Source organism: Phaethon lepturus, unplaced genomic scaffold (assembly GCF_000687285.1).
Source record: "Phaethon lepturus isolate BGI_N335 unplaced genomic scaffold, ASM68728v1 scaffold39479, whole genome shotgun sequence".
In the NCBI taxonomy this organism is placed as follows: Eukaryota; Metazoa; Chordata; class Aves; order Phaethontiformes; family Phaethontidae; genus Phaethon; species Phaethon lepturus.
Window position 1 is genome coordinate 27,294 of NW_010564859.1, and position 27,141 is coordinate 54,434.

At 40.4% G+C, this 27,141-nt stretch overlaps 1 protein-coding gene across 1 annotated transcript in view; it reads right to left on the reverse strand.

Moving 5' to 3' along the window:
* SUSD5 (sushi domain containing 5) overlaps nucleotides 1-27,141 on the reverse strand; it is a 41,538-nt gene that overhangs the window by 2,453 nt on the left and 11,944 nt on the right. Inside the window, exons 3-4 of the mRNA XM_010295003.1 lie at nucleotides 17,285-17,403; nucleotides 8,425-8,613 (exon numbers count right to left, since the gene is read on the reverse strand). Of these exons, the coding sequence (XP_010293305.1) occupies nucleotides 8,425-8,613; nucleotides 17,285-17,403 (308 nt within the window). The remainder of the gene's footprint in view (nucleotides 1-8,424; nucleotides 8,614-17,284; nucleotides 17,404-27,141) is intronic.

A 27,141-nucleotide genomic window follows, 5' to 3' on the forward strand; every position in this document is an offset into this window, starting at 1 on the left:
CTTGGGATATGGAAAATAAAACAAACTGAATCATGGTGAGAATTCTTCTTGTTAAGAGAGTGTTTAGTCTTTCGTGAAGACAGTGAAGCAATAGACCTGGCATGACATGGGAAACAAGAAATTAGTAGGAGAAGCTGTATTACAAATCAATGCATTCATAAAGCCTTATCTTTTTTTGCCTTTTTACACTCAACCAACTTTGAATCACATTTTCATCTGGGGCCCACCTCAATTTCCGAATGAGTCACATTCTCCTTGGAGACTGCTTCCCAGACTTCTGGCAGAGCCACATTTGGTCTACTCTTAAGAACGATTAGAAACATTGTCAAACCAGTCTGACCAAAAACACTTAGTGGTGATACAGCTCACACCAGCTTACTTTTTGCCAGAATAGAATGAGTATTAGCAAAAGGTATTTTTCTTGGAATACCGTCTGGGTCTACCATAAACCAAAGCAGTTATGCTGAGGAAACCGAAGTGTGCAACTGCCTGCGGAGAGTTAATACCTCTGTGAAAGCTATCACACTGGAGAAGGGGATGTTCTCTGCAGGTCCTCTTGTCTTCCAGCACGGGTGTAGGGTGAAACCTGTGCATGATACAACAGTGCCAACAATGGACCTCTCACAGGTCCCGGTGTCCTCATCAGCTTGTGTAATCCTCTAGATCCTCTCCATCCTCTCCAAAGCAGGAAAAAACTTCCGTCTGGGGCAAAGATGACTTAACAGACAGGAGAATCCAGTTGTCAGAGTGAAAAGTTTCCTGGTAGGACTCTCACTTTCCTAATTCATCTTAAAATCTTTTCCAACAGTATTTCAGACTTTTGTTAATGACTGGAGGGTACCTCTGAATACCAAAGCATTTTAGCAACATATTTATGAAGCTCTGTGTGTGTAACTGACCATTGCTATGTAACACTTATAAGAGCCATCAAATGCTAGTCTCACGTTGTCCCTTCTCTCACTTTCACTTAAGAATTCTTCTACTCGGCACACTCTTTGCATGGAAACAGTCCCTCAAGCCATTTTGTCCTCTTACCATCCAGCCTCCTGCTCAAAGCTGGTTTCTGGCACGCCTGCTTCGCTGAAGTCCAATGTCTCTCAGGACAGCCTATAGGTGTCTATTTGATATATATGAACTGGAACATCATAATGTGAGAACTCACCATTTACCAACTGTGATGGTAATTGTTTTCTTTTTTGAGACAAATCATCACACCAGTCTGTTTTCACCTGTATGTCTCCTGTACCTCTATTTTGCCATTCATTTACTCTTCAGACTGCAGTAATCCAGCTGAGGATGAATCCTTGATTTTTACGCTGTGGTGTTCTAGTGCATGCACACACATCCATGAACAAAAATTACATTCCTATGTTTGTGGTGTTTCCTCCAGACCTATTCTTTAGTTAGCCATATGCAAGGGCAGCTAGTATTCATCTTATCGACCAGTCTGGATCACTGGTGAATGCTTAACAACTGCAGTAGCATGCTTTTTACAGAACGTGAAGCTCTTCCCCTTTAGTGCCTCTCCTGCCATGTACTTCCAGCCCTTTAGAAGAAAGTCCTTTGGAGACACATCATGAAAGAGCATGTGCTGCTAGGAAAATATGCATCCGCAGTCTATCAGAACATATTAAGTGGTTTTTGAACCATCAATCAAGTCTCCATCAAACCCGCTGTCTTTGGGCCTGATCCTGCATGTATAGAAATGAATTGGTGCTTTCTTAATGCTCCGCTGAGGGAAGAAAAAGCCCATTGTAGTCTAAAGAGAGCCTGAGATTGGGGCTCATTATGCACCGCTCGTCACCGCATAAGGGAGTCTTGTTACTTCTGACAATCAGATTGTGGCCCCAGTTGTAAAGCCGCTATAATTTATTTTCATCATATGCAATCTCTCATATTTGTATAGTTTATAGCAACGACCATCAACAAAACTAAAGTTAGCTTACGGGGTGCCAGAATGAAAGCAAGTATTGAGCTCTCTAACCATCAAAGGAAATAGAGACCCCCTTACTCTAAAGCTTTGATTTATGTGATACTGAATTGACTTACACAGTAATAATACTCTAGTCTTTCTTCTGGGCCTCAGACTTCCAAATGGGGGTTGGACTTAGTGAGTTTGTGTTACGATGACAATATTTTCAGTCAGCTGTGAGCTTGATTTTGCAGGAAAAGTTGCACAACTTCTGCACTTCTTTTTCCTCACCTCCTCAGCACTTTCTTGAGCTTTCCAGTGCCCTGAACTTTAGTGTCAGTACTGAAGAGCACCAAAGTAGATTCAGCTCCACCTCTTATCCAAATAGTTGCAACCTTTATTTATACACATTTTTAAAACAGCTAGCAACTGATTTAAAAGTGGTTGCATCTTCCTTCCTATCCAGGCAGGTCTGGTTTTAAGAATTAATTTTAAGATTTAGTCCAAGACCAAAATCCTTCTATATTTGGTCATTGTTACATATTCCCCCTACCCTCCTCTGGCAGACTCAAGGATCAGTGGGTTTTGATTCACTGTCTGAGGGATTACTGAGGCTGAAATGAACATTTAACAGCAACAGATGCTGAAATGGCATACGACCAAAGATATGAAGCTCAATTAAAAGGTAAAATCCTTTTAATTTAGCCTTATCCTTTCTGGGAAGAATCCAGTCCTAAAGAGCTTTCATCTCCTTCAACTTTTGATCCTAATGTGAAAACAGTGACCAAACATAGAGACAGGCAAAAACAAAGAGCCTGGTTTTCCACACTCTAGGATCAGTTTAATTTTTCTTCTAGATAGCGTATTGGCATCCGAGCTCTATTTTGAGTGTTGCTATTTTGGACAACCATAAAGTGCACTGCATATTTTGTGGATGTATTTTTGGAGTACAGGAAATTGAAACTTGATTCTATGTGGACCATCATCATAAACATTTCTACTGTACAAAAACATTTTTATTCTAAGAATCTCAAAGTAGTTACAGCAAACATTAACAAGGCAGCATCTGTCTTTAAGGGTAGGAAGGAAACCAGCATGTAGACCGATTTGCCTAAGATGAGTCAGATTTGTGAACTACAGCATCTCAAAGAATTATCCATTTGACTTGGATCGGGCACATGAACAGAATTCTCTCAAATCAGTCAGAGTATGCTAGACAGAATTTGTGTTGCCTTTTGTCTTTTGCAACAGCTGCAAGAAGGAGGATGATTTTTATTCTAGCAGAAAGCCTGCTAATATAAATAAATAACCTATCATAATTTTTTAAGCTAATTTGATTTGGCAGAATCCATTCATGCCAGATCGATACTCTGCATTAATCTAATACAACTGCTCAGTGACAGACCTGAAAAGAGAACCAAAGATTGTCACAACAATTGTTTTGACAGGCCGTGAACATATTTTGTTGCTGATTTTATTTGTCTGTCACAACGCTCCCTTTGCACTCTCTCAAAAAAAAAAAAAAAAGCATTCTCAAATAAGATCAAAAGCCAGACCCATTTTGTTTTACTCTCCCCATTAAAAAAATAAAAGAAAAATAATTCAATGGTGCTGGCCAGTCACGCTGACAGACCACATGAATGTGAATCAATAGTATTCTTGAAAGCTCAGAAAGCAATGTTTGAAAATATGAGAATAGTTGAACCGAGCAAAAAGACTGGGAGCTGCAGATGAAGCTTTCAGAGGTGGTCAAAGTCAGCTGAATCCTCCTTACACTGAAATCAGAAGTGTGGTCCTCAGTGTGGAAAAGTTAGACCAGCTCTGAACACACTAGACAAGTATCCAAGTGTTGACACTGGAGAGATTCCTTAGAAGGGCAGAAGATATGACCTCTCCTGCCACAAGCCTACAGTTGGAAAAACCCAAAGCAGCCAAGGGAAAAGGATAAATATATGACATTCTTCTTAGCCAGTTTTAGGGCAGAGATATGACATGATTTCCCAGCCATCTAATCTGCCTTCTCTTTGGGGAAGCAGATTCTCAAGGATGCAGCCTAAGGCAATGCAGCCCTGATCCCCGCGCCGAAATGTTAGTGTCAATGCTTCTGATATTGAACCTATGGTTCATTTGGGGGAAAAAACCAAATGTCATTTAGCAATGGTCACTTTAGTCTCTGTGCCGGCAGGGCAGCCGCAGCATGGCACGTATACGTCTGCTTTTCAGACCTCACTACAATGCCAATCTTCAGGACGTGTTTTGTGAAACAAATGTGTTCTCTCCACAGAAAGAGAAAAAATAATAAACTGCAAAAAACATGGATTTCCCTGTTCTCTGCTTAAGGTTGCTTTGTTGGGTTGAATATCCCTGTGTTTTCAGTTGGAACACAGCATCTTTTCATGATGAGAAATTGCAGGAAACACTAACTATACAAAGCCACTTTTTTTCTTAAAAAGCATCTTGATTAAAAATTACAGTTCATTACCTGGTGTGCGCAATGTACATTAAAGCCATTTGTAATGTACTGTTTTCTTAGTTCCCAACACACTTTACTGTGTCCAGAATCCACTTAATATAACCCCAAAATTATTTTGTTCAGTTATGCCCATAGCCAAGTTTTGCCACATATTTTGGATTATATGTGTATTGATGCGTAATATATTTTTCTCATTTAATTTACGCATTTGCCAACTGTATGGTTGTACACTTACACCCTGGGGGCCAGAATGGACTGTATCTCTTCAAACTGGATCAAAACAGGGAGGAAAGATGATCATAAAGCTACTTCAAAGAACATTTAAACGCTATATTTAGAGGCTGCTACGATGAAAGTTCTTTGACTCCGCATTTGCTCAAGGTGAGCCGCTGGGAACGTAAAGCAGGCCCAACGCCTTCACACAAACAAGAGAAAGAAGCAGTTATCGCTGTTTAGTCTGACACTCTGCTTGGCCAGCTGGGCATTGTAACGTGGCAGTCACCAAGGGGGACAGTCGCACGCAGCTGTAACCTCCCCGAACCTCAGAGAGCTTTATGGAGCTGGGTCGACGTTATCACTCTTTTCATGGATGAGGTAGCGTGAGCAGCAGAGAGTAGCGTCGTGACTTGCCCCTGGTCCCAGAGACAGTGCAAGATATAGGAACAGGCCTCACGCCTTTCAACCCTCTGACCGGAGTTTTCTCCCCGTGGTCCAGTCGTGTAAGAGCATCCGCACCACTTCACATTTCCAGTTGCTCCCGCAGCGAAGATGCCGGAACTGTATCACCTTACCAGCCCCTAAAGATGGCACTTCAATGTTCATTGAAGTGGCCTCACAACCATCTTTCCTCTGCTGTGAGCCAGTTAGGAGAGAAATGGCCCACTCTGCCAGCCGGGATATGAATTTTCCGTTAAGTCCTGACATTAAGCTTCATGATAGGGAAGTTACTCTCTTGCCTCAAAGCACTTAAAAAGCAGTGTGTGTGCTGACTTCTGGAGTACTTAATTAATAATTATTCTCCTCTGTCCTATGACAAAAATATCTGTCAACTGTACATCAGGTTTCTTTTAATTAAATTCCTTTTTTTTTTGCTTTCTTTTTCACTGAATTCTTACTTTTTTAAAAATAGTGAACCCTAGTATCACACATTTCAGTCTTCCTGTAAAGCCTCCTTTCTTAAAGAATTGTGATTAGGAGCACTGAAAATACAATTACTAATTTAACATGTACTGTACTTTCTATCCCAGGTCCTTAAAGTGCTTGAAAAACATTAATCAAAGGAAGCCCCTCAGCTTGAAGTCTACATTTAAATAATTTTAAAAACCATAATCCACAATATTACATCTGCTCCCAAGCTCCAGTGTTGATGTTTGTGATTTTATAGCCACACTTTCCTATTTCTTTTAAAAATATTTTTCTCTCCCCTGCGGCTGTGTGAAAGGCTCAGGCAAAACAGGGGAAATAGTCTATTTATCCAGGGAAAACAGTGAAACACACACAACTTAAATGGCCTGATTCTTTCCCTTCCTTACTTTGGTGTAATACAGTTTTATTTCTATGTGTAATAAAGTTAGCATTTTCACTAACCTCAGTGAAGGAAAAAGAAGTATGAATTTGGTGCAGATTATAGGAGATTCAGAACCACTGGGTTATCAGATGTAAATACTCTTTTTTCCTTCTCTCCCTCCATGCTCCTCCTCTACTCTCTGCAGTATTTCACTTAATCATCTGAACTGCTGTTTGTAAGAAGCTGAAATAGTTCAGAAAGATGTTGGATTTTTGGGGGGGGTTTTTTGTTTTGTTTTGTTTTTTTTATTTCTATACCATTTGGATGGTTTTGAATATCTGGTTCCCTGGTGCACAGACATGACCCATTTCTACTAGGCTCAAGTTTGACCTTTTCTCATGATTATCCACTGCCTGGTGCTATATATTCATAAGTAAAAATAACTCCTTGCATTAAGGAATATAGAGGTTCTGAAATAGATACACTAACTCCAGGCCATATAGATAGCTCAGCTACCCAACAGCTGTCCATTCCTTTGCTTAAAATTTATCTGTTTTGCCAGAAATATCATCTCAAAGGTGTGGTATGTCTCTGAAAAAAATAGTAAGATACTCTGATGACTGTTATTAAGTATTGGAAAAGTGATGAGCTTTATGCATTGAGCAGGGTAACATGAGAAAGCGAATGAGAAAGCAGAATTTGGATTGCATCCACATCTGAACTCATGGTACTATTTAGCTTACATTTAAACAAGGGGAAAGTTAAAAGTTTGTTGCAGAATTTAACTACCATACCAAGATGGATTTTCTTGACTGTTTAAATTAAGGAAATGTCATTATTATAATTTCCCAGAGCTTTTACATTTTGTTTTTGTTTTTTTTAAATAAAAGCCTGATTCCTTGAGTCAAGTTATTTGGTAAGAAAATCCACTTTCATTCCTTTTAATGGAGTAAATATCTGGGTAACTACTGTTGTGTTTGTAGACAAAAGTCCTGAAAGCATGGTACAACATAAAAACTGTATGCTTTTTTATTGGGACAAATTAAAAAATAATACAAAATTTTTAAAAATTTCCTTCTCACTGCTTAGCTCTAACCCAAACTGTATTTCTGCCACTCTGTCACAGACTTCTTCTGTGGCATGGGCATCTCTCTTCACTTATGTAGGTCTTTAATTTTCCTAACCTACCCAAAGGAAGCGGCATTTATCATATATGTAAGGCCAGAAGTTCAAAAGTGCTAAAGCAACTAGTAGGAAGGGGCTAGTAAAAGCTCGGATCAGCCAGACTAGCTTCTTACAAGCCAGTGGACAAAGTCTGGAGCTTAAAAGATGGACAGCTATTGTATTACCTATTTTGCATCCCAAATAAAAATCCAAGAACACCTAAAGGATAGCCAGCTCAAGTCAACCTCGAAAATACAAGAAAGTGGGGGGAGTTGCGTATGGTCTGTTGTGCCCTTCAGAGGTATTGAGCCCTGTCTCCATGGGGCCACAGTACCTCCATGGCATCTTGTCTTTCCTGTAAGGAGGACGCTATCTCGGGGGCCTCAGCGTGGAGCATCACACGAAGATGTAAGGCTGGTGACCAGGTGACAAAGCCATGCACAGCGTCAGCACGTCTATGGCGATGAAAGATGTTATTTGCGTGCAGGCCATGCTTAGTGCATGCCTACAAAAAGACACCAGCTTTTCTCTGTACTTGCTCTAGGTTCCCAAAGGTGTGAGCAAACACCAAATTTTCATTTCAGTAGCCTGCTCTGTAGCAGCTCTGTGGCTTCATGTAAAAATAAACATAGCAGAAGACACACAAAACCTGCATTGTGTGCTGTATCTGGTAAACAATGTCTTTGGCTCACTAACGTTGCCTGGGCACGGCTTTTGACCTACTCTGAAAAAAATACCTCTGATATTTCTTGTAACATCCGTAGCAATCCCTTTCCTTGAGTAAACAAAGCAAGTACATTGAAAAGTTACAAACCTCATTCATGAGTTTTGTATGAGCACATACAAAATTACGAACAGCTGACTTCCAGAGAGACATTGATTCTGACATTAAATATGCAGGTGAAGAATCTTCCCAAAGGTTATTTTCCAGTAGTTAAAAATTATGTTCAGTACTGAAGAAAAAGGCTATTGTGGGAAAAAGAAGGAAGACTGTGGACCGGACGGCAGGAGCTGACTGATAATCCCGGGATAAGTCACAGTGAATCCCTGAAATGGGGTCAGCGCAAAAGGAAAAAATAAATATGGCATGAAAAAATCCCAATTTTTTATCTCGAATGGCTCCTGCTACTCAGAAAGAAACTTTATGCTCATATAAGTATGAATAAATTATCCTCACCAGTGGTTTACAGGAGATGTCTACCAAAAGGCCTGTTGGTCCCACTAAGACATTGATGCTCCAGTCACCGGGACCTTCACTGGGACGGCACGTGCCCCGGAGGCTCTCCTGTAAGCCTCAGACTACCTCGGTTGGGCCGAGGGGAGGCTGCGACCTCCCGGAAGGATGCTGCGTGAGCTGGGTGAGCTTACCTTTGACACAGGCCTGAACCTGCCCGTACCACTCCCCGCAGCTGTCGCAGAGCAGCGTGAACGCCGTCTCCTTGTTGCCCATGACGTACCCCTGGGCGCAAACGTACAGCAGCTCATCCCCCATTTCAAAGCCAGTGTGGCCATGCAGGATGGTGTGGGGGAAGGACGGTGGGTCCCCACAGGGCTTGTCTGAAAGGAAAAAAGAAATGAGGTTGTAGAGACCTTGCCGTAGTCTTTGAAGGCAGCGCTAACAGCGGTGCTAAAGGAGTTACCCCGAGGACAAGCTTACACCCATCCGCCGAACTCATACACCTCATCTGATCCATGCCCTTATCCTCCTTCACAACTGTTTTCAGCTGTAATTGGGAAGGTATATATCGGGTATAACTGTGACATGATAACCCTGATGTTACTGATGAGTAACAGGGATGCACCTAGAGGGGTTTTGTTTCCAACAAATCAGCCCAGGACGTCAAGCTACAGTTGTCTTCTCTGCCTGCTTCAGCAAAGGCTAACAAAGGCTTGGGACTGGAAAGCAAAAGCTTGAACACAGTCATTTTTCCAAACTGCAGAAAAGCTTGTGAAATGGTTTAAGACCGGCACTTTAATGTCTACTACACTGTAGCAAGCAGAGGATGAACGGTGACCCAGTCCGCGTTCACAGAAAGAAAAGGTCTAGGTGAACACCGGTCATTTTTCAGACTATCTCTATCCTTCTAGTCTTTCTCAAAATCACAAGTTTCTTCCCAGATACTCAACTTCTCCCTATTTTAGGTTAGAGACACCCCAAAATAAATGGTAACTCATGCTCTTCAACCTAACAACACCCAAGGGTGACATAACTCTGCTCTCTGTGAGAATCTGAAGAGCTAAATTTATCAGGATATAAAATCTAACAAGATGTTTGATAATATTTGCGCTGACAGCACTAAAAACCAGGAAGCAAAAATTACTATAAACAATAACAAAACCAATTTGAGTTTTTTGTTGCATGAAAGAAGTGCAGAGAGGAGGCAGACAGACAACCGCCAACACCAGCGTAAACTGAACTGTAATTCTCTTTTTCAGGTTTGAACCATCTTGGTTATTGTTAACAAGATGGGTCAAGATCTTCTAGAGAACTTCTAGGCATTGCGGTTTCTCATCTCTCTAAGGTCTTCCTCTCTCAGAAGTGCACTTCAAGAGGGGTTTGCCATGTCCCCTTTTCCTCCAGATTTCTTACAATCCCTTTTGGAATAGACATCTCTTGGTTACAGAAAAATGAAACAAACGAACAAAAACCATATAATGTAAGAACAAGATTTTACCAAGAAACTCGATAGTTAAAGTGTTCAGTGTTGGTACAGATAAACACTTCTATATTCTTTCTTAAATCTGGGATTTTTCCCAGTAGTTCTAGAGCCCTTATTGACTGTAGAAGAAAAAACAACTGTTACACTTGCCAGGGTAACTGAAGATTCAGAACCTGCTTTTGTCCTGATACAGAACAACCAAAAATGAAAAGGCTAATAGGTAATAGCTCAGGAGTTCTGGTAATTGTATGGGAGAAGGGAAACTTAGAATCAGTGTTCTAGTATTGACTTCTCCTGTTGAAACCGTTTGCTTTGATACAAGAAACTAATTTCTTAATTGGCTAAGCAAAGATTGTGTTCCTTGGAAAGACTTCTGTTTGGAAGCTGAAAAAGCGACCTCCAAGGCTGTGCTCCTAAACATAGAGAAGGAGAAACACCTTCAGAGAGCATCCTTGCTCCTTTGCTAGAGCCGGCTTTTAGGGCAGCAACAGCACGAGCTCTTATAAACACCATTTCCACTGACACCGGTTCACATCCAGAGTTTTGAATGGGCAGACAGAAAAGAAAAGTTTCTGTTTGGACAGAAAAGAAGCTTTTTTCAGTCTACTTTCTGTAAAAGACCAGGCTTTCCTGCTTTTGCCCCAGGGACGTTCTGCAAGATCCCCGTGAGCGCCGGAGTCCTGGTGCAGTTTTTCCCATCATCTATCCGCTTCTGACCCAGGCACAGGTGAATACATGCTTATTTAGAAACACGAAGTATTTATGTTGCCAGTTGTTTACCTCGTAGTGAAATGAACATCCTCTGATAAACATCCATGCCCTGTGAAGGTTCTTTTGGATCAGGATTTTAGAAATTGTCTGATAAACCTGGCTAACCACTTCTCAACCGGGTGTGTTGAAAAACATCTGCCGCTAATTTAAGCAACACGCTACAGAAGTCAAAGCTTTGAAGTCTATTCTCCATACTGTACACATACATATATACTGTCTAACACCTTCAGAAGTTAGTGGGAGTTATGCACACACACACCAACAGAAAAAACAAGCTCCTGAGGCTGCACAAAGCTCAGTTTATGTGAAGTCTTATGGAGGCTTGGCATCCGAGGAAGTGAGCAGCAGTTAGCAGCTAATGCCTTTCCTGTGAACTGGTCGGATGAATAGAGATTGATGTGGATGAAAGGAATAAAAAAAATATTTTATTGCCTCATAGGAAGGCTACAGACCCCTGTATTTAATGTACTTTATTTATGTAGCTATTTCCATCGGTACAAATGGGAGCTGTGTATCTGCTCTGAGGGAAGTATTGATCCCAAGGCTGTAAGGGACAATTATATGTCAGTGGGTATTCTTATCTACAAAGCCTTGCTTCTTAACCCTGTGGCCAGAGGAAGCAGAAAAGTAACACTTACATTAGTTAAATGCATTTACCTTATAGCAAACATATTCAAATAGCACATTATAACCTTCCAGGAAAGAAATTAAGATGAAGGGAGCTTTACTGCAAAATTTGGCAACAAAGGTGGTAACAGAGACTAATGACATCCTGAAAGAGATCTGGCTGATGTGTGAATAGAAAGAAAGCAGAGATTTTAAAGATGTTCGTGGATGAACACTGTATGGGGAACTTTTGACTCTCTCATATCAGACTTTTCTAAGGACATGTCTGCTGCAAAGCTTATTGAGTGACAGCATGGACAAGACGAAGTTGAAAGCTGATACCCTGCAAAGACGTACTCGAGTTTCTACATCCATTTTGCTGCTGTCCTCTCCAGTGTAAGATGAACAGGAATTTTCCGGGTTGCAGCATCTTACGGCTCCTCGTCTTGCTGCAGTCTCAGTTGCTATGACAATTCCTGCTCAGCCTTTTGCCAAACCTGATCTTTCTGGTACGTGTGCAGAAGTGGCGCTGGCACAGCAGCTCATCGAACTGAGCCACTTCTGGGGATACACTTCATGTTTTTGTCTACAGCCTTTGTACCAGGAGCTGGCAAAGCATGGGCTTGTTTGGAACAACAGCCTGTGCTCAGTGCTGGCATTCAGGCCATTTTCTTGCTGGAAGAGAGGAGGCAGATCTGGGCCATGAAGCGTGACAGAGGGTGTGTTGGCAGCAGCTTGTCCTGCAGAGGAACAGTACTGCTCTTTGTTAAGGCGACCACAGGGGTTGCCTGGAGTGGTGACGCTGGTAGATGAGGACTGGGCTCCTCCAGCGCTGAACTCTCCATCTGGAGCACTGCTTTTCCCCTCATCTATCCTCCCGCAAACCAGCATATTGTCTTAGCACTTGCTAAAAAAATGAGCCCAGTGCATGCTTCCCAGTAGAAGAGTAGTAGTTCTACCTCAGTAGAAGAGCCTGATGTGTTTGATACCCAGACCCCATCCTGCAGATCCCATGCTCTGCCTGCTTCTGTGCCAGATCACAGCTCAAACCTGGAAACTTGGAATCTGGTTCTGGACATCGTGACCCTTCCTGAGTTTGCCGCATATTGACAGTGAGGTCAAGCACCTAACAGGGCTCCGTACATTGATAGCTGACCTCCAGTAAGCAAGGATGGATTGGGTTAGACAGCGAGACAGCACAGCACAGGTATAAGGCAGTGTTGAAGTACACAGAAGATCCTCATGTCAGCAGTAATTTGGCATAGACTGTCTACTGGAGCGAAAATCACCAGCACAGTCAACAAAGAACTCAATCTGCATGGGTAGAAACCAGGATAGAGTCAACATCTAACAACTGAATGGGAATAAGTGGCACAGCAAAGATATAAGAGTTGAGCATAGACATGTCAGGGCTAGTGATGACTCTGGTTACAGACCCCTTAGGGGGGGGGTCAATAGCTACTTTTTACAAGGGACTGAAGACAGTTCTTGTTATTTGATTTAGTACATTTGGTGGTGATAGGCTGTTAGGAATTACAGACCCTCTGAAGAGTAACTTTAACTCCAAACTATGTATGGAAAGGAGTTTGTGACAGATGATTTTTGGCAAAGAGTCAACACAAGTCACTTTAAGAGCACAGCACCCCTTCTCCCCAATCCAGATACCTGGAGAAGCATCTTCTTGATTTAAACTACAAGCATCCCATCAGTTTGTAAAGATTTTTTTGAGATGTCTTGATAAAATACTGTCTACAGAAAGGACACCCTAAGATCACCACAAAAAAACCCATCAACGTGAAAAAGATGCAGACATCAGCTTCCATGCCACCTGGCAGAACTGGGAATCTACGGAAATCTGACTATCTACAATTGCTGTGTACCGTGCTCTGAAAGCTGACATGAAACATCCTCTTTGATGTAAAACATCCCCTGTTACAACCACCCAATTCAGCAGAGTTTTTCCAGAGAGACCACTGGAATTTATAGGATGTCATCTCGTCATTAAGGAATTGGAAAACACAACTATCAATGCTCAGCCCTGTGAAAGATGAGTGTGGATGTTTGTTTTTCTTCTTGATTGCTAAGACACTAAAGTATATGGAATTTTTCTTTTTTAGATAAAAATACTGAATACAAATAGGGTACAAAGAACCAAAACTCAATCATAGCCAATATAAATGCTGCTTGTAAGCTACTGATGTTAGGATGCCAGTATCTCTTTCATCAGATAGGGATTGTAAGCATTTATTAGTTTAAATGACATCACCAGGTAGCTGGAAATTCACTGTCAGCTACGTGCAAAGCTCTGGAAAAGAAAGCCATAGCAAGGAAAAAATGAAAAACTTCATACCCACAGCAAAGCATGACAAATACAAAGAAATGGTTCAAATATTACGTTAACCAAATTGCAGTTTGGTTGCTCTTGTAAAGTACATTTAATATATTCGCTGTAAAGAACACACTAATTTCTTTTTTTCTTGCTACTGAAAAAGGCAAACTGAAATATGTACATAAGCCATCAGGCTTTGATGGGTATTTGGAGTCAGCAGTCATATTTAACAAAGTTTGATTTGCATTTATGCTGTACGCTACTACACGTTGCTGCCTGTTTAGTTTTTCTATGGTGGCAGCAAATCAAAGCCTTATAGAATAGAGATCTTACTTGTTGCCTGTAAATATCAGTGGGTCACCAAAAGAAAGAACCAGTAAAACTTAGGAGCTATTAACAAAGAGATCTGCCCTTTGATGCATTTAAAAAAAATAGAAGAAAGGGAACTGAGAGGATTATAGACATATGAAATTAAATGGTATGTGGTCGTACAAAACAATAAAACGGATAGGAAAAATTCCAGCTTTTTGTTTTACTTGCTTTATCTCCTTTATACTTTGAGGCATTTTCTTATAAGCTTTGACAGAGAATAAATACACACTCTGTGGGACAGATCTGACTTAGGTGTGATACATCTTTTTCAGAATAGGCAGAATCTAATACATTTTTAGGCAATTTTTGGCACTTGGAGCTAAGAGAGAAACTTTCTGATCTCAGTAGATCCTGAGCTGGTACAGAGTTGTCTTCCTGACTCTAATGGCTGCATAAGACATTTGTTTAGGAGAAACTGAGAAGAGACATTTCTCTGTACTGTGAAAACTCCAGCTATACTCACAGCACTCATCAAACACTACAGCTACATCTTTCCCTGACAGACATAACTCTTAGTACCAATCCCCTGTAAAACATAACTCTTTGATACCTGGATTGCTGTGATTCTTCTGTGTGTACAGAACAAAATCCATTTCGGAAGCACCAAAAAAAAAAAAAAAAAGAAAAAAGGCATCTGTCTCTTCAGGATTTGTATTTGTAAAAGCCTGATCCTGTAAGCACACCCAGAGCATCTGACCACTGCCCCAGCGGTTGAGGCATGCTGAGGTGTGTGCTTAAGCAATTCAGCTGAACTCACTCACGTGCTAAGTGTTAATTGAGTAAAAATGAATTAGAAATCAAGGCCTAAGAAAGGAATTTTGTGATGTAACAGAAGTTTGATGGTGGTTCAAGATGCCCTTTGCACAACCCTAAGAACTGAAAATAGAGTTGTGAAGAGTTACTATGATCGACTCAGTTTCTGAAGAAGAGAAGGCTGATGTGGCTGTTCCCTCTGTCCGTCCTCAACCCGCCAGTCTGTCTCAGCCTTTGGCCAATCTCAGCCAAGTCTGACAAAGATGGAAAGCTGCTGAGTGTCTGCTCATGGCAAGATGAGTTTAAAAGAGGAAAGAGCCAAAGCCAGGCGTCTTTTCCATTGGGAAGGGCAGAGGTAGGACTCAGCCTTTGCCTGTTCCCACAAGTGGTGCTGGCCAGACAATTGGCATTGCATATGGACGGACAAACCAGCATATTCATACCTCTAAGGCAGCCACAGCAGATGCGGACCCCTGCCCAACCAGCCATGCCTGGACCTGGCAAGGAACTGAAGAGTGCCTTGAAGGTGGGGAGATGATGGGAAGAGAGTAAGGTTAAGAAATACTGGGGAAAGAACCAGATTAATTTTATATGGGACTGCAGATTATTGGTCGGATGGATATGGAAGAAATAAAAGGGCTTGTGGTTATTGTGTATGGGGACATAGGTCTCACGTAAGAAACCTGGGTTTTATCACTTTCAGCAGGGAAAAACAATTTGCTTTTTGTACTTGATTTCAATACATAGGTCTTAATACTAGTGTATTACTGTATTATAATTGAAATTGAATCAGTTAAAAGCAATGTCCACTTTTCAAAAAGAAGAAAAAACCACTCGGGAGGCTTCAAGTAAGAAACAATTCATTAATCATAACTCAGATGTGCAGTTATTAGCCACATGGACAAAACAGCAGAACAGATATGCTATGTCTAAGGCTTGTGGTGCAGGGTTTGCTGTTGCTGCTTCTTACTTCCCAAAATGGAAAGTGGCATCCCTGAGGTGGAGGACGTTCCTTCATCAGTTAACTGCTTTGTGCTGGCTTGTGGGTTACACTTGCATGTTAAGGCTATTTCCTTTCTGGACTTTGCGTTTTTCATACCAATGACAGACTAGGCTCGGCCACACAACTTCGCTTAAGCCTTTCTATTCAAACACCAACTCTGCATCCAAAATTTTTTATACATTCAAAGAAGAGGGGACCTTATTGTCATGCAGAATTGTTTCTGTGTGTAAGGACTATCTGGTGAGCGCATTGGCATGACCATCCCATTCTGTCATCAGGAAACTCCCTGACTTGTACAAAACAAGTTGTTCGTAAATTGCCTCTTCTTCGCAAATGATCCGAATTTTCCCCTGAGTTTTAACCACGCAGTTTCGGAGTCCTCTGTGGCACTCTTCTCCAAGAAGCAATGTCAGATGATGTTCTCTTCACCAGCTCCCCTGTACCATGAGCGGTAACCAAACGCAACGGGCAAACACGGTTCCTTCCCCGAGATCCAGCATCTACGTGTAAGCTCAGACGCAGCAGGTGGAGACAGACAGGGGAGCACAAGGGCACAATGGAACAATGGTGGCCAGAGCAGTGATTTCAGCCTGCCACAGCTGTCCCACCCACCGCAAGGTTTTTCTCTCGGGGGGATGATGACAAAAGGGAGATTTGAAGGAAGACAATGAGAGACTTTTGCAGATGTTTACAGGGAGCTGCTCATATATGTGAGGAGCAGCATGGAAGAAAGCACAAAGGTGCTTGTGTGACAACATTAGCAACTGGGTGACGGAGCTGGCATCGCTCATAGCAGCACGGAGCCTGGAGTTGATTTCACAAGGGTTACTTGAGAGGACAGTCAGTCAGATGCTGCAATTTTTGAATGACGGGGTGCGCATCAAATATGCCTCACCTCTGCCACATTTCACTTCAACCGTATTTTCATTCCCACTGCTGCCACTGACTATCAAAATGCCCCCCCTGTGTTGTGAACTTATTTTTTCCTCAGTAAATGGCATTTGCTTGCCCCTGCTTTTCTTGGAAATGAGCTGCAAAACTTCACTGTGGACATCAACAATCTTTTTCAGGGGTTCCCAAACCTCTTTACACAATCCTGCCTGTCAGTAACCATTTACTTTTTGCCTTCAGAATCCATCTTCACTTGTGCGTTCTGGCATTTGAATATCAGAAAGTTTAAGTATCGACTTAAATTGGAAATAATTTGTTTTTCAGAATCATCCATGATATATCAGAGTCCCGAGGAGGCTGGTCTACACTTGCTAACAAAAAAACCCCAAACCAAAACAAAAATAAAATGAGGGCAATTAAGTCATTTGCATACAAATACTGTGTACTGATAGATACGGGGCAGTGTGGTTTTGTGGTTGGAAGCCAGCTTTCTGAGTTACTTTCAGTGCTGAGTATGGGAGATGCTTCAGGCATCTCAGTTATATTGGTGCCAGATATATTCTTTTCCATAAAGTATGTTCTGTGAACACCAAAATGGGTTCTTCCAGATCAGTAGTGCTGTTTGAACTTGCTAAGCTGCAGCAAAGACAAAATATAATGCAGTTTATTTCCTGCAACCAATGTCTTTGCAGCAGTTGGCTCACTTAGCAGGTGATTACCATAAAGATTTATTCCTTAACATTCCCTCTTTGCCTCTCAGCAGTAGAAAAATTGAAGGCAAAACTTTTAACGTTGCAAGACAGCAATGACTGTGCATTATTTCAATAGTATATCAGTGCTGACCTTCATCCTTTACACAAAAAGCATCATATTGGTCATTCACAAAGGGATGGGTTTCAATTTTAACATCAATGGCTTTCACGCTCTGCTGTTTGCTGCCCGTCTTTCTGCATATAATTGTCCTAAAATAAAGAAGAAGAAAAAAAATAATCAGAAATCTTCTGGAGTTTTACACGCAGGTGAAATTTGGAGATCTTTTATCACAGTAGTCAGGCTTTAGCCTCAGCTTAACTGTTTAAGAGTTGGCACATAAGGCATTAGTGTGGGAAGTTCTATGAAAAAAGCCGAGGGAGAATTAGAAGTAATTAAAATAAATGTTTGCTGTAGATCAGTTCAAGGCATAGGAAGCAATAAAGGATGTTTATCTTATTATATTCTGTAAAACTTCTAAACATCAGACCAAGTCCCAGAGTACTTAAGGCCATATACTGCACTCTCATTCCAGCAATACAGATTCCCACCAATAGCACCTGGATAAAAATGAATAGAAAACTCAAGACTTGTTCTGAAAGATTATAAATCATTTGAAATTTACATTAAAAGACCATTAAGGTTGTGTATTTAACTGCTCAAATGCTAACACAGGCAAACTCAGAAAATTCATATTGAATTCTTGGAAGAAAAACTGCTATCTTTTTTTTTAACAGTAGTTCCACACCTTTGTGTAAACTCCATTTCTTCTGGTTTGGTACTCAGCAGTACCTAATCCATCCTGTTGCCCTTCATAGGCTTGAACAAAGGTAATAAATCTATATTTGGTTTTACAATTCTGTAAATGCTGAACATGAAGGAAGAGATTACTAATTATGTCTTCTCTCAGCTGTACTGGCTGCTTAAAACTAACAAATAGAAGACAGTTTGTTGTAGAAAACACTGGTTTTACTGTTACACTGAAGGTTACAAAGGCTGGGAGAGTGAATTCAGCCCAAATTTTTGCAGCTGGATGTTAATGGTATGGGGTTTATTTTTTGTGGACAGTAGGTTTGTAGAAGTGTTGCACGATCAGTTATCCTAGTGAAAGCCAGACAAAAATGCTTTCCATAGAGGAATCCTTCCAGTGGAGGAAATTTATCATTTTGTTTTGTGCAATGGTTGAAATAATTTTGCCATCAGTCCCACACTCAATTTGAAGAATAAAGCAAATGTTGACTAACTTCCCATTCACTGAGCGTGGAGAAGATCCAGTGGAAACCCAGTATTTGATCATGCACTTAAATACTATATAACAATTGATTTACACAAGTGGGCTGAATTATGATTGTACAGACCATCTTCATTTTGGCATGTGTTAGGTTTTGAGCATTTCAATATGCAACTTAAATGTTCTTTTAATGTAAGCACAAAAGCAACATGAAGCAAGCCATACGGTGGTGGTCACGTATGTGACCATATGTACCAGAATGGTTCCTACCATACTTCTGCTCTGGAAAAAGACATGATGTCACCCCCAGCTGAAGGCCCCTTTATGATTTCAAATCAAATATGTTTCTTTTGTAAGGAAAGCACCCCTTGATATCTGGGGGGAGGTCTCTTGCAGGGCAATATTGTCCATACAGTTTTAAAATCAAGTTCTCTTAGAATTTGATGCATTTGAAGTCTGAGTCCTCTAAGTCATTAATCAGGCACCTAGACAAAAGTGACTTGATCTGCCAAAGTGAGTTCAGATGACTGGGAGGATCAGGCCATTGATTAGAAATATTTTGTACGTATTCACGTATTGTTCCACTAGGTCTTACAAGGCCTAAGTGAATGAAACAGTTATGCCTTCCTTCAAAAAGTGACTTACCAACCTTAATTTTTCCAACAATTACTCAACTCACTTAGGTACCCAGATCAGTTATGCCTTGCAATGCTAAGTAGAAAGATACTGACATGTCTTTAAAAATTTGTGCCTTTGTCTGTAATTGTGTACTTAAGACTTCAGCCTCTCTTTTAAAAAAAGACAGTTTTGAATATTGTTGCCATCATAAAACTCTGGTCTCTGAAAATCAGGCCACATTTTTTCTATGCTCAATCAAGGAACAAAATTCCTGATACTTGGAAGCCACTTTTGAAAATCTTATCTTGAATTTTCTGATTTCTAATTCCAATTTCTAGACAGTATATTTTGCTTCTGTCCAAGGCACTGTAATTTCTTTATAATTTCTTCAGTAGGCTAAAAAGTTAACTGTGGGTGACACATCCTTGGTATATTCAGATCATGTCCCAAACAGGATACCTGGCTCAAATGTAAGATTGTGTATTTGAAGAGCAAGTTTTTCTTACTTTTTTTCCAAGTATTGTACAATGAATTACAAGTTTGTAGTTGATCGTGTGGATGGGGCACTCCAGCACATGGTTTAGTGGGCATGGTGGTTTTGGATTGATGGTTGGACTTGATGATCTTAAAGGTCTTTTCCAGCCTTAATGATTCTGTGATTCTGTGTGATCCTGTGATAGAATATATTGACTGAAGATGTCTCTGCTCATTGCAGGGGGATTGGGCTAGATGACCTTTAAAGATCCCTTCCAACTCAAACTATTCTATGATTCTATGACGATTGATTTATTTATTTTAAGAGCATTTCTTAGCTGCTATCCAATGAGACCAAACTTACAAAAGTGTATCTTGCATATAGTTTTAACATTATACATAAAGAAAGGCCTTAAATGACATGATTTTTAAATGTATTACTAAACTTTTTTCCCACATGAAGTTTAAAAACTGCTCTCCTGTCTATTTCTTTTTTTCCTACAACAGCCTAGACCTTGGTTAATCTTCTACTTAGGACTTAATTTGGAATTTTGTCAATTGTTACGATTAAAACTGCAAACATTCTAGTGTAATTCTTCTGAGATGAAAGAAATTATGTCTTGTACACATACAAAAAATAGAAGGGGAAAAAAACCCTATTTGATCTCTCCCATTCCTCTTTCTCTGTCAGTAGTTTCCGACCACGAGCTCAACCCTGCAAGCTTTAAGCATCTTCAGCAAGCTGTTATTACTGCTGCTGAAGGGAGCTTCAAGAGTGCTCAGCATTTCTCAGTAGTGGGTCTGACGACCAGACCTGCAATGCCTTTTGCGTAGCAATAGTCTCTCTGCAATTCATAGGACTCCAGGTATGACTAAAAATATAGAATAATAGTCTCTTTTCTCTGAGTTCTTGAGGGTGGATATATGTTTCCTGAAATCCTAAAATGCTGGGTTTTAATCTATAATTATTAGATTAAATACATAGGTATTTATCTTTGTTCTTTTGTGACTTTTGTCTCAGTTCTAAAAGGTAGGTTTTGATGCTTTTAAGTTTGTTGTGTTTTTCATCTGAGGACTGAAAAATGGCTATCAATTCAAAATTCAAGATATTTTAAAATTTCTTCAGCAGCAGCATCGCCACGCTGAAATAAGGAACAAAAAATCATACATTTTTCCTACTCTTTCCAGCACCCTGCTGCGAGGTTGTGGAAATGTGTTGCCTAGTTCATTTCTTTACTATTTTGAATTGTTGTACTGGGGCATGCATCATGGTTGAGAGAATGCCACAAACATACTTTTTTAGGGATACATCCACCTACCCAACCATTTAGAAGAATGTAGTTATTCAGGGAACTTTAATTCTATTTTCTATCTACTTTCATGTAATTATTGAACTTAAGCAGACTTGCTCATTACTCGTCTTAGCATACGTTGTAATATGATGCTTAGAGCAGTGTACTGCATGATTTTGTACCTTGTATTTAAGAAACTGATGCCATTTTATTTTTCCTTCTATGGAGTTATCTCTCATGAAAATAGACATGCTCAGAAGAAACATACTGAGTTCAGATTGCAAATCATCCGTAATAATCCTTTATATTTAATACACATCTCCTTGAAACATCCATGCGTCCTTGAAAATTACTCTTACATGGCCATGAACAGATAATCACAGCATAAAAATCAATTACACATACTATTGCTACAGACTGTGTAAGTATCATATACTATCAGTAAGCTAAAAATATAGTTGGGAAAGGAGGGGTTTTAGTGGTGTTGACAACAGCCCCTGCTCTCTGATGGAAAGTGGGAGGGTGCCTGATGGTGTCTCCTGTGGTTTCTTGACAAGGGAAGACAAAAACTGCTGAGAATCTTCTCAGTCCACTGCTACCCAGCCTAGAAGAACAACATGCTTCATGATGCCTCTTCTCCTCTCATGTGAGAAAACAAGAGACCACAAAGACTCTGTACTATGTTGAGACTCAGCTTAATTTCTGCTGTACAATACGCTTGATTCAACTAAGAACAATTAACAGTCCTTCCTCTGTACCTACCGTGAAAGAAAGATCAGAGGTTGGCCAAGCTAATCACTGTTTTCCTGTGCCATGACTTGGATATTGCATTTATCATGTGCACACATGAGGAGAAAATTTAATATTTAGCACAATAAGGTATGAGAAGCCTTCTACTTATTTTTGCACTGGTTAAATTTTTTTCTAATCTATCATGTAACCGAGGAGTAATTGGTATATTTTGCACTTCTTCTAATCCCTCTGTTCAAAGAAGAAAATAGCAGAAAAGCTGGTATAAATGGTATTTATTTCGCAATATGCCATAATATGCCATTATGTAATATGTATTATTAAATATATCACAATGATATACTTGAGCCATAGTAATGATACTTAATTTTACATATTGTATATATACTATATATATAGTAAAGATATATATAATAAACACATAATATTTATATATAAATTTTAAATTTTGTTTATAGTAGCATCCACTGGTACTTCTACTTTCTAAGATAATTACATAGCAAGTTTGTAATACTTGAAAATTTTTCAGTAAACCCAAGTTAAAACATATGGAGTTAACAGCTGAGTTTATATGACATAGCGTGATCCATCAGCACAGAAACCAGTGGGTGGGACTGGGATATTTTGTAGTTGCTACTTTATCTGCCAGTTGATTGTAAGTTTTCTAGTCTTAGTCAATAAATTCACTGAACTGAGTCAGAACATTCTTATGACATTTATTCATAGTAGTATGAACTTGCATATATTGAACTTGAATATATTCAACTCAGAACATCATCAACGATGCGTTAGCTGAGGCACTGTGGAAGTCTGGTTCATAACATGACATAACAAACCTTCCCCTAATTAGAAAGTTTAAAATGTCATTGCTTTTCTTAGTCAAGATAAATCTTTAACATCCTGTGCTAATTTTTTTCATGGGTCAGCTTTACCACTTGTGTTTCAGCAACTAGGTGAGAGAAAAAAAAAAATCAGTAGTCTGGAAGCCAAACTGGAGGATTTTTATTCTTAGTCTTTCCCTTCTGTAGTTTGGGAAACTGCAAATTATAAAGCTGGCTCTGATGAGGAATAAAATATAAATGACATGTTCACGATTACCAAAGGGAAGAAAATTTCCCTGAAAAGTCATGAAAGGGAGCACAGGTGGGCTTTGGAAAGTCCATTGACTGGGAACTATAGAGGCTAATTTTGTCTGGATGTGACCCAAAGAAAGCAGCTGCTAAGTGTGACATGAAGACATTCCAACAGCAATACTGCCACTGGAAATGTCAAAAGGAGGTCTTACCAAAGCAGACCCAATATCCTTTAGGTTCTTAAAAATATATACCAAAATGCAGTCTTTTGTGCTTAAAACTGTACATATGACTACTGAAATAGTAAGGCCTCTGTTCATTAAATAAGTATGGCCCATTCATGCAGATTTTCATACTGTAGCCTAGTATGAAAGATTTTATATAGCCATTTTACTATAATACAGCTATGTACATATAATTTAAGCATTCTTAGTGCATGTAGAGGAGAATTGTGTTGCTTCCTGTCCTGGACTAGCTAAGTGCTCAAAGACATGTCAAGTGTCACTAGAAAGTCGGTTTTACCCAATTTCATTTTATGGGCTCTGGTTTAATCCATGGCTTTCATAACAGATGTTATTGATCATTTACCAAAGGGTTTAAAAAAAAAAAAAAAAATATTTGCTGAGTGCAAATCCATTTGCAAAGAAGCTCAATTCTCAGACAAAAGGCTTTCAGATAGTACTGAACATTACAGAGATTGTAAAATAAGGGAAAATATGTGGAGTCCTTTTGAAAATTAGAAAATCAACCCCATTAGAACTAACTGGCAAGTTAAAATCCTGGTATCAGTAGCTTTTGTTCATTTGCTGAAGGTAAGCAGATCCCCCTTCTGCCTTCATTTTGCTAGGCTAAACAAACTGATCACCTTTAATCACTTCTGATAAGAGAGGTGCTTTCTTGGACTGATCCTAGTCTGAGTTTATCCCTTCTGAGCTTGGATGCCAAGAATTACATGGCACTGTTGCAGGTGATGTCTCACCAGTGGCTCAAGCCCTTCAGTACTGCCCTCTCAATCCTGGAAGAGCTGCTGGGTATCTTTTAGGAGGACTGCATTTCCTTTTTTCACAAATTTTATGTGGGTTATTTTATCTTATGGCAGGCTCACTGCCATCCTGTGTTCTGTGAATACACCCAGCTCTTTCTCCTGCTCTGCCTTTTCCAGCTGAACTGCTGGGTTAAGGCAGAAATTCCCATTAGTTTTCACATAATACTGTTATATTCCACCCCATTTCTACTACTCCATCTCTGAAGTCAGGCTTACCTTCCTGTTCAGTATTGTGATTTTCCTTGGTCTTAACAATGAGTTCTAACCTTCTGGCATTAACTAAATTCACTAGCATACCCCTACCTTTTGTGCCAAAGTTTGTTAAGGTTTTGCTAAAGCCCTCAAACTTTGTTAAAAAAAACTCCCAGTAAAAATACAATTTAAAGGTGCAAGTCCCCGCTAAATAAATGGCTACTCTGAGGACTTGTCATGCTATGTTTTAGCAGATAGTACTTTGGGTGCTTCTCCTAGAAAATACATCAAAAATGTATTTTCTTTTGTATGATGCTTTTCCTGAAAAAGTACATTTTCTAAAAAATCCTTCAATTATTGGATTGTCTGTTTTACAAGAACTGTGGCTGTCATACTTTGCCCATGCTGTCTTCCCAGGTTGTGCCAAGAAAAAAGCTGATGCAAAGTGGCTCATGTCCACACTGCTCAGTGATACCCTTCCTTGGAGTAAACCGGCCGTGTCCGTACCTGTCTCTCGTACTCAAGTCTCTTGACTGAGCTTCATGTAGAAATCTATATTCCTGAAACACAACTACTTTGTTTTTGATCTGTATGAGACTTTCTGAGATGATTGACAAGAAACAATAAGAGGATAAAGTCATCTTCTAGGAAAGCATGACACCAGCTGTGGGCTGTGGGACTAGAGTTTGTGACATGAAGGCATTTCAGAGTGCAAGACCTCCTCAGACAGTTTCATGACCAATTTTAATATTTTGAATTGGACCATGTCCTGTCAGCTATGTCTGGATTTTTCTCTCAAAGGGAATTAACTGACCCACCTGGGTCTGTCATACAGACATCTGGGAGCACACCCATTTGCATTATCATCAGGCAGCAGAGCACAGCCTTGAAATAAAACAGAGAGCTTGCCAAACTGACATATCATTAGGACTAAATCTCTGCAAATAAGCACGTGGACGTGTACGCCTGTATAGATTTCACAGGGCCCGCAAGTCCAAGGGTCTACACATCCAGATGAGAGGACTGGCCTGGGTTAGCAATTGACCCTTATTTCATTCCTCGGGTATTGCTTTTTTTCCCCCCAAGAAATGTGCTGCTATTACCCTACTGCCAGGTGCTGGGCAAGTCCCACGCAGTAGGCAGAGAAAGAAGTAGGTAGTCTTGTGAAATGCCATTTCTGAGTCTCATTATTACATTTCCCAGTGGTGTCATCTGCAGTGAGGGCCCTGTTGTGTCTGACACTGTAGAAGCATTCAATAGGAGTCAGCGCAAAACCCAAAGAGCTAACAAAAGGAAGGAAAAATAGAGATGAAGTAATTTTCCTAGCAGCAAACATCTGGTCTGTGGTCAGCCAAGAAAAGAACCCCAGTCTTCTGACTCCCACAGCAAGGCTTATTCTAATGGACTGTGCTTGCTCACTGCAGAGTTATTCCCTCTGAGATAAATCCTCCAGGGACTGGGTAGGAACCAGCCCAGGGCAATTTCGTGCAAAGTAACAGGTTGGCAGCCCTGTAGGAGGTCTGTTATAGAATAGAAGGTCTATGCAGAGCTCCAAAGCCCTTATAGAAGGGATACATGGCTTCACTCTTTTGTAGACAAATACGGAACAGGATAGGGAATAGGACAACTCCAGCTTTTCAGTCCTATAAAAGTGATGGAAATGGGTAAATTTGCTATGAATATCTTAATAGAAGCTGTTGAGGATATTTACAATTTCTAAAATAAAAAGCCGCCTTCCACTATTCTGTGCACAGGGCTGATCACAAGAAAAATTGTGTCATGTTCCTTTCCCAATTTCAAAAATGCCAGAAATTAAAATAAGACCCTACAGAACACACTGCTCAGCACTGGAGGGCTTGACACAGGGTTTTCCAGTAAGACATCTGAATTCAAAAGATAGCAGCGAAAGGCCTTCCAAGAACTCTGCCACCTTGTTTCATTTATATTCTGGCAGATCGCTTGCTTGTTTTACTGACTCACTTGTCTGACATGCAAATAAGTCGTAAGAGTGTCATTTTAGTATAAATAGCTATTAGGGCTCATCTGACAAATGAGACCGGCCTAACTACATTTCATTTCCTGAAATGTAACAATGCGTAATGCTTTATAAGTTACACATTTCAGGACTGCCTTGTAAATGGTTTACTTCTGATCTGCTGGGAGAAGTTACCGCTTATCCTTTTACCCCTATGTACTTGTCACTGGCTCTTCTCTAAAAGTTTCCAAGCCCTCGGACCTGCCAGCGACAGCCCTGAACTCTGCGTTGGGTTGGTCTGAACAACTGAAAGTGGAAGACAAAAACATCCCCTTATGCTTGTGAAAGAGGTTCTGCTCAAACCACAACACTACCAAGTTTATCGTCTCTTTGGATTTGCTGGCAGGGAACTATTTGAGCAATTTCCATCCTACATCAGCTGAAGTGAAGCGTATTTGTCGAGATCTGCTGCTTGGACTAACCCAGTTTGCAGGGACTGCGGTGGGTTAGAGAACACACGGCAAACATCTCCACCCAGCAGACTGGCATCTTCTTCCACCGGCATCACTCTCTGCAGAATGATTGTTTTTAACACCCTAACTAGTAGCTGGTTGCCCACCCTGCTCACTTCTGGCTTACAGTAGACAAGAGATGAGCACTTCTACCAGCACAGCTGAGGAAGCAACAGTCACTGCAGCGGGTCAGTAAGAAGCAGATTGGAGAGTGAGTTGGGCAGTTGGCCTGCAATGACCTGGTTGGATCCAACAAAGGATGTCCCGTTATAATCTCAAAATCTTTGCATACTTACATATGGGTCATCAGAAAATTGAGAGTTACTCAAAGAGGGCCAGTTCTTCAGACCAAATTCTCCTCTTTGCCCATATAAGAAGTATGGCCCAGAGAGTGGGCAGTACAAACACACTCATGCTGACTCAGTGATGTGCCTCAGTCATAACAGGAGAAACTCCCACAGGTTTCCAGGCCCTGACTTGGCCGTAAAAATAATAATGACTCAACAGTCAAAAGTGATGGGTAATATTTACTAGGAGTGGGATTGTAATTATTCACTAAGACCATAAAATAGCCATCAGAAGTGAACAAGTAACTGACTTGTACAAAACTTGGAAAATTGATCTCAAGGTGAAAAAGTCCTTACATCTCTGGTAGAGCTCATGTTCAGTTTTAAGTCTACATGGTGGAAGGAGGACTGAAGTGTGCCAGAAAATCTGCAACACTACAATGAGTTCACTCACATAGTTTGTGTTTACTTCTACTGCCAATGTCTAGTCCATTTTTCCTT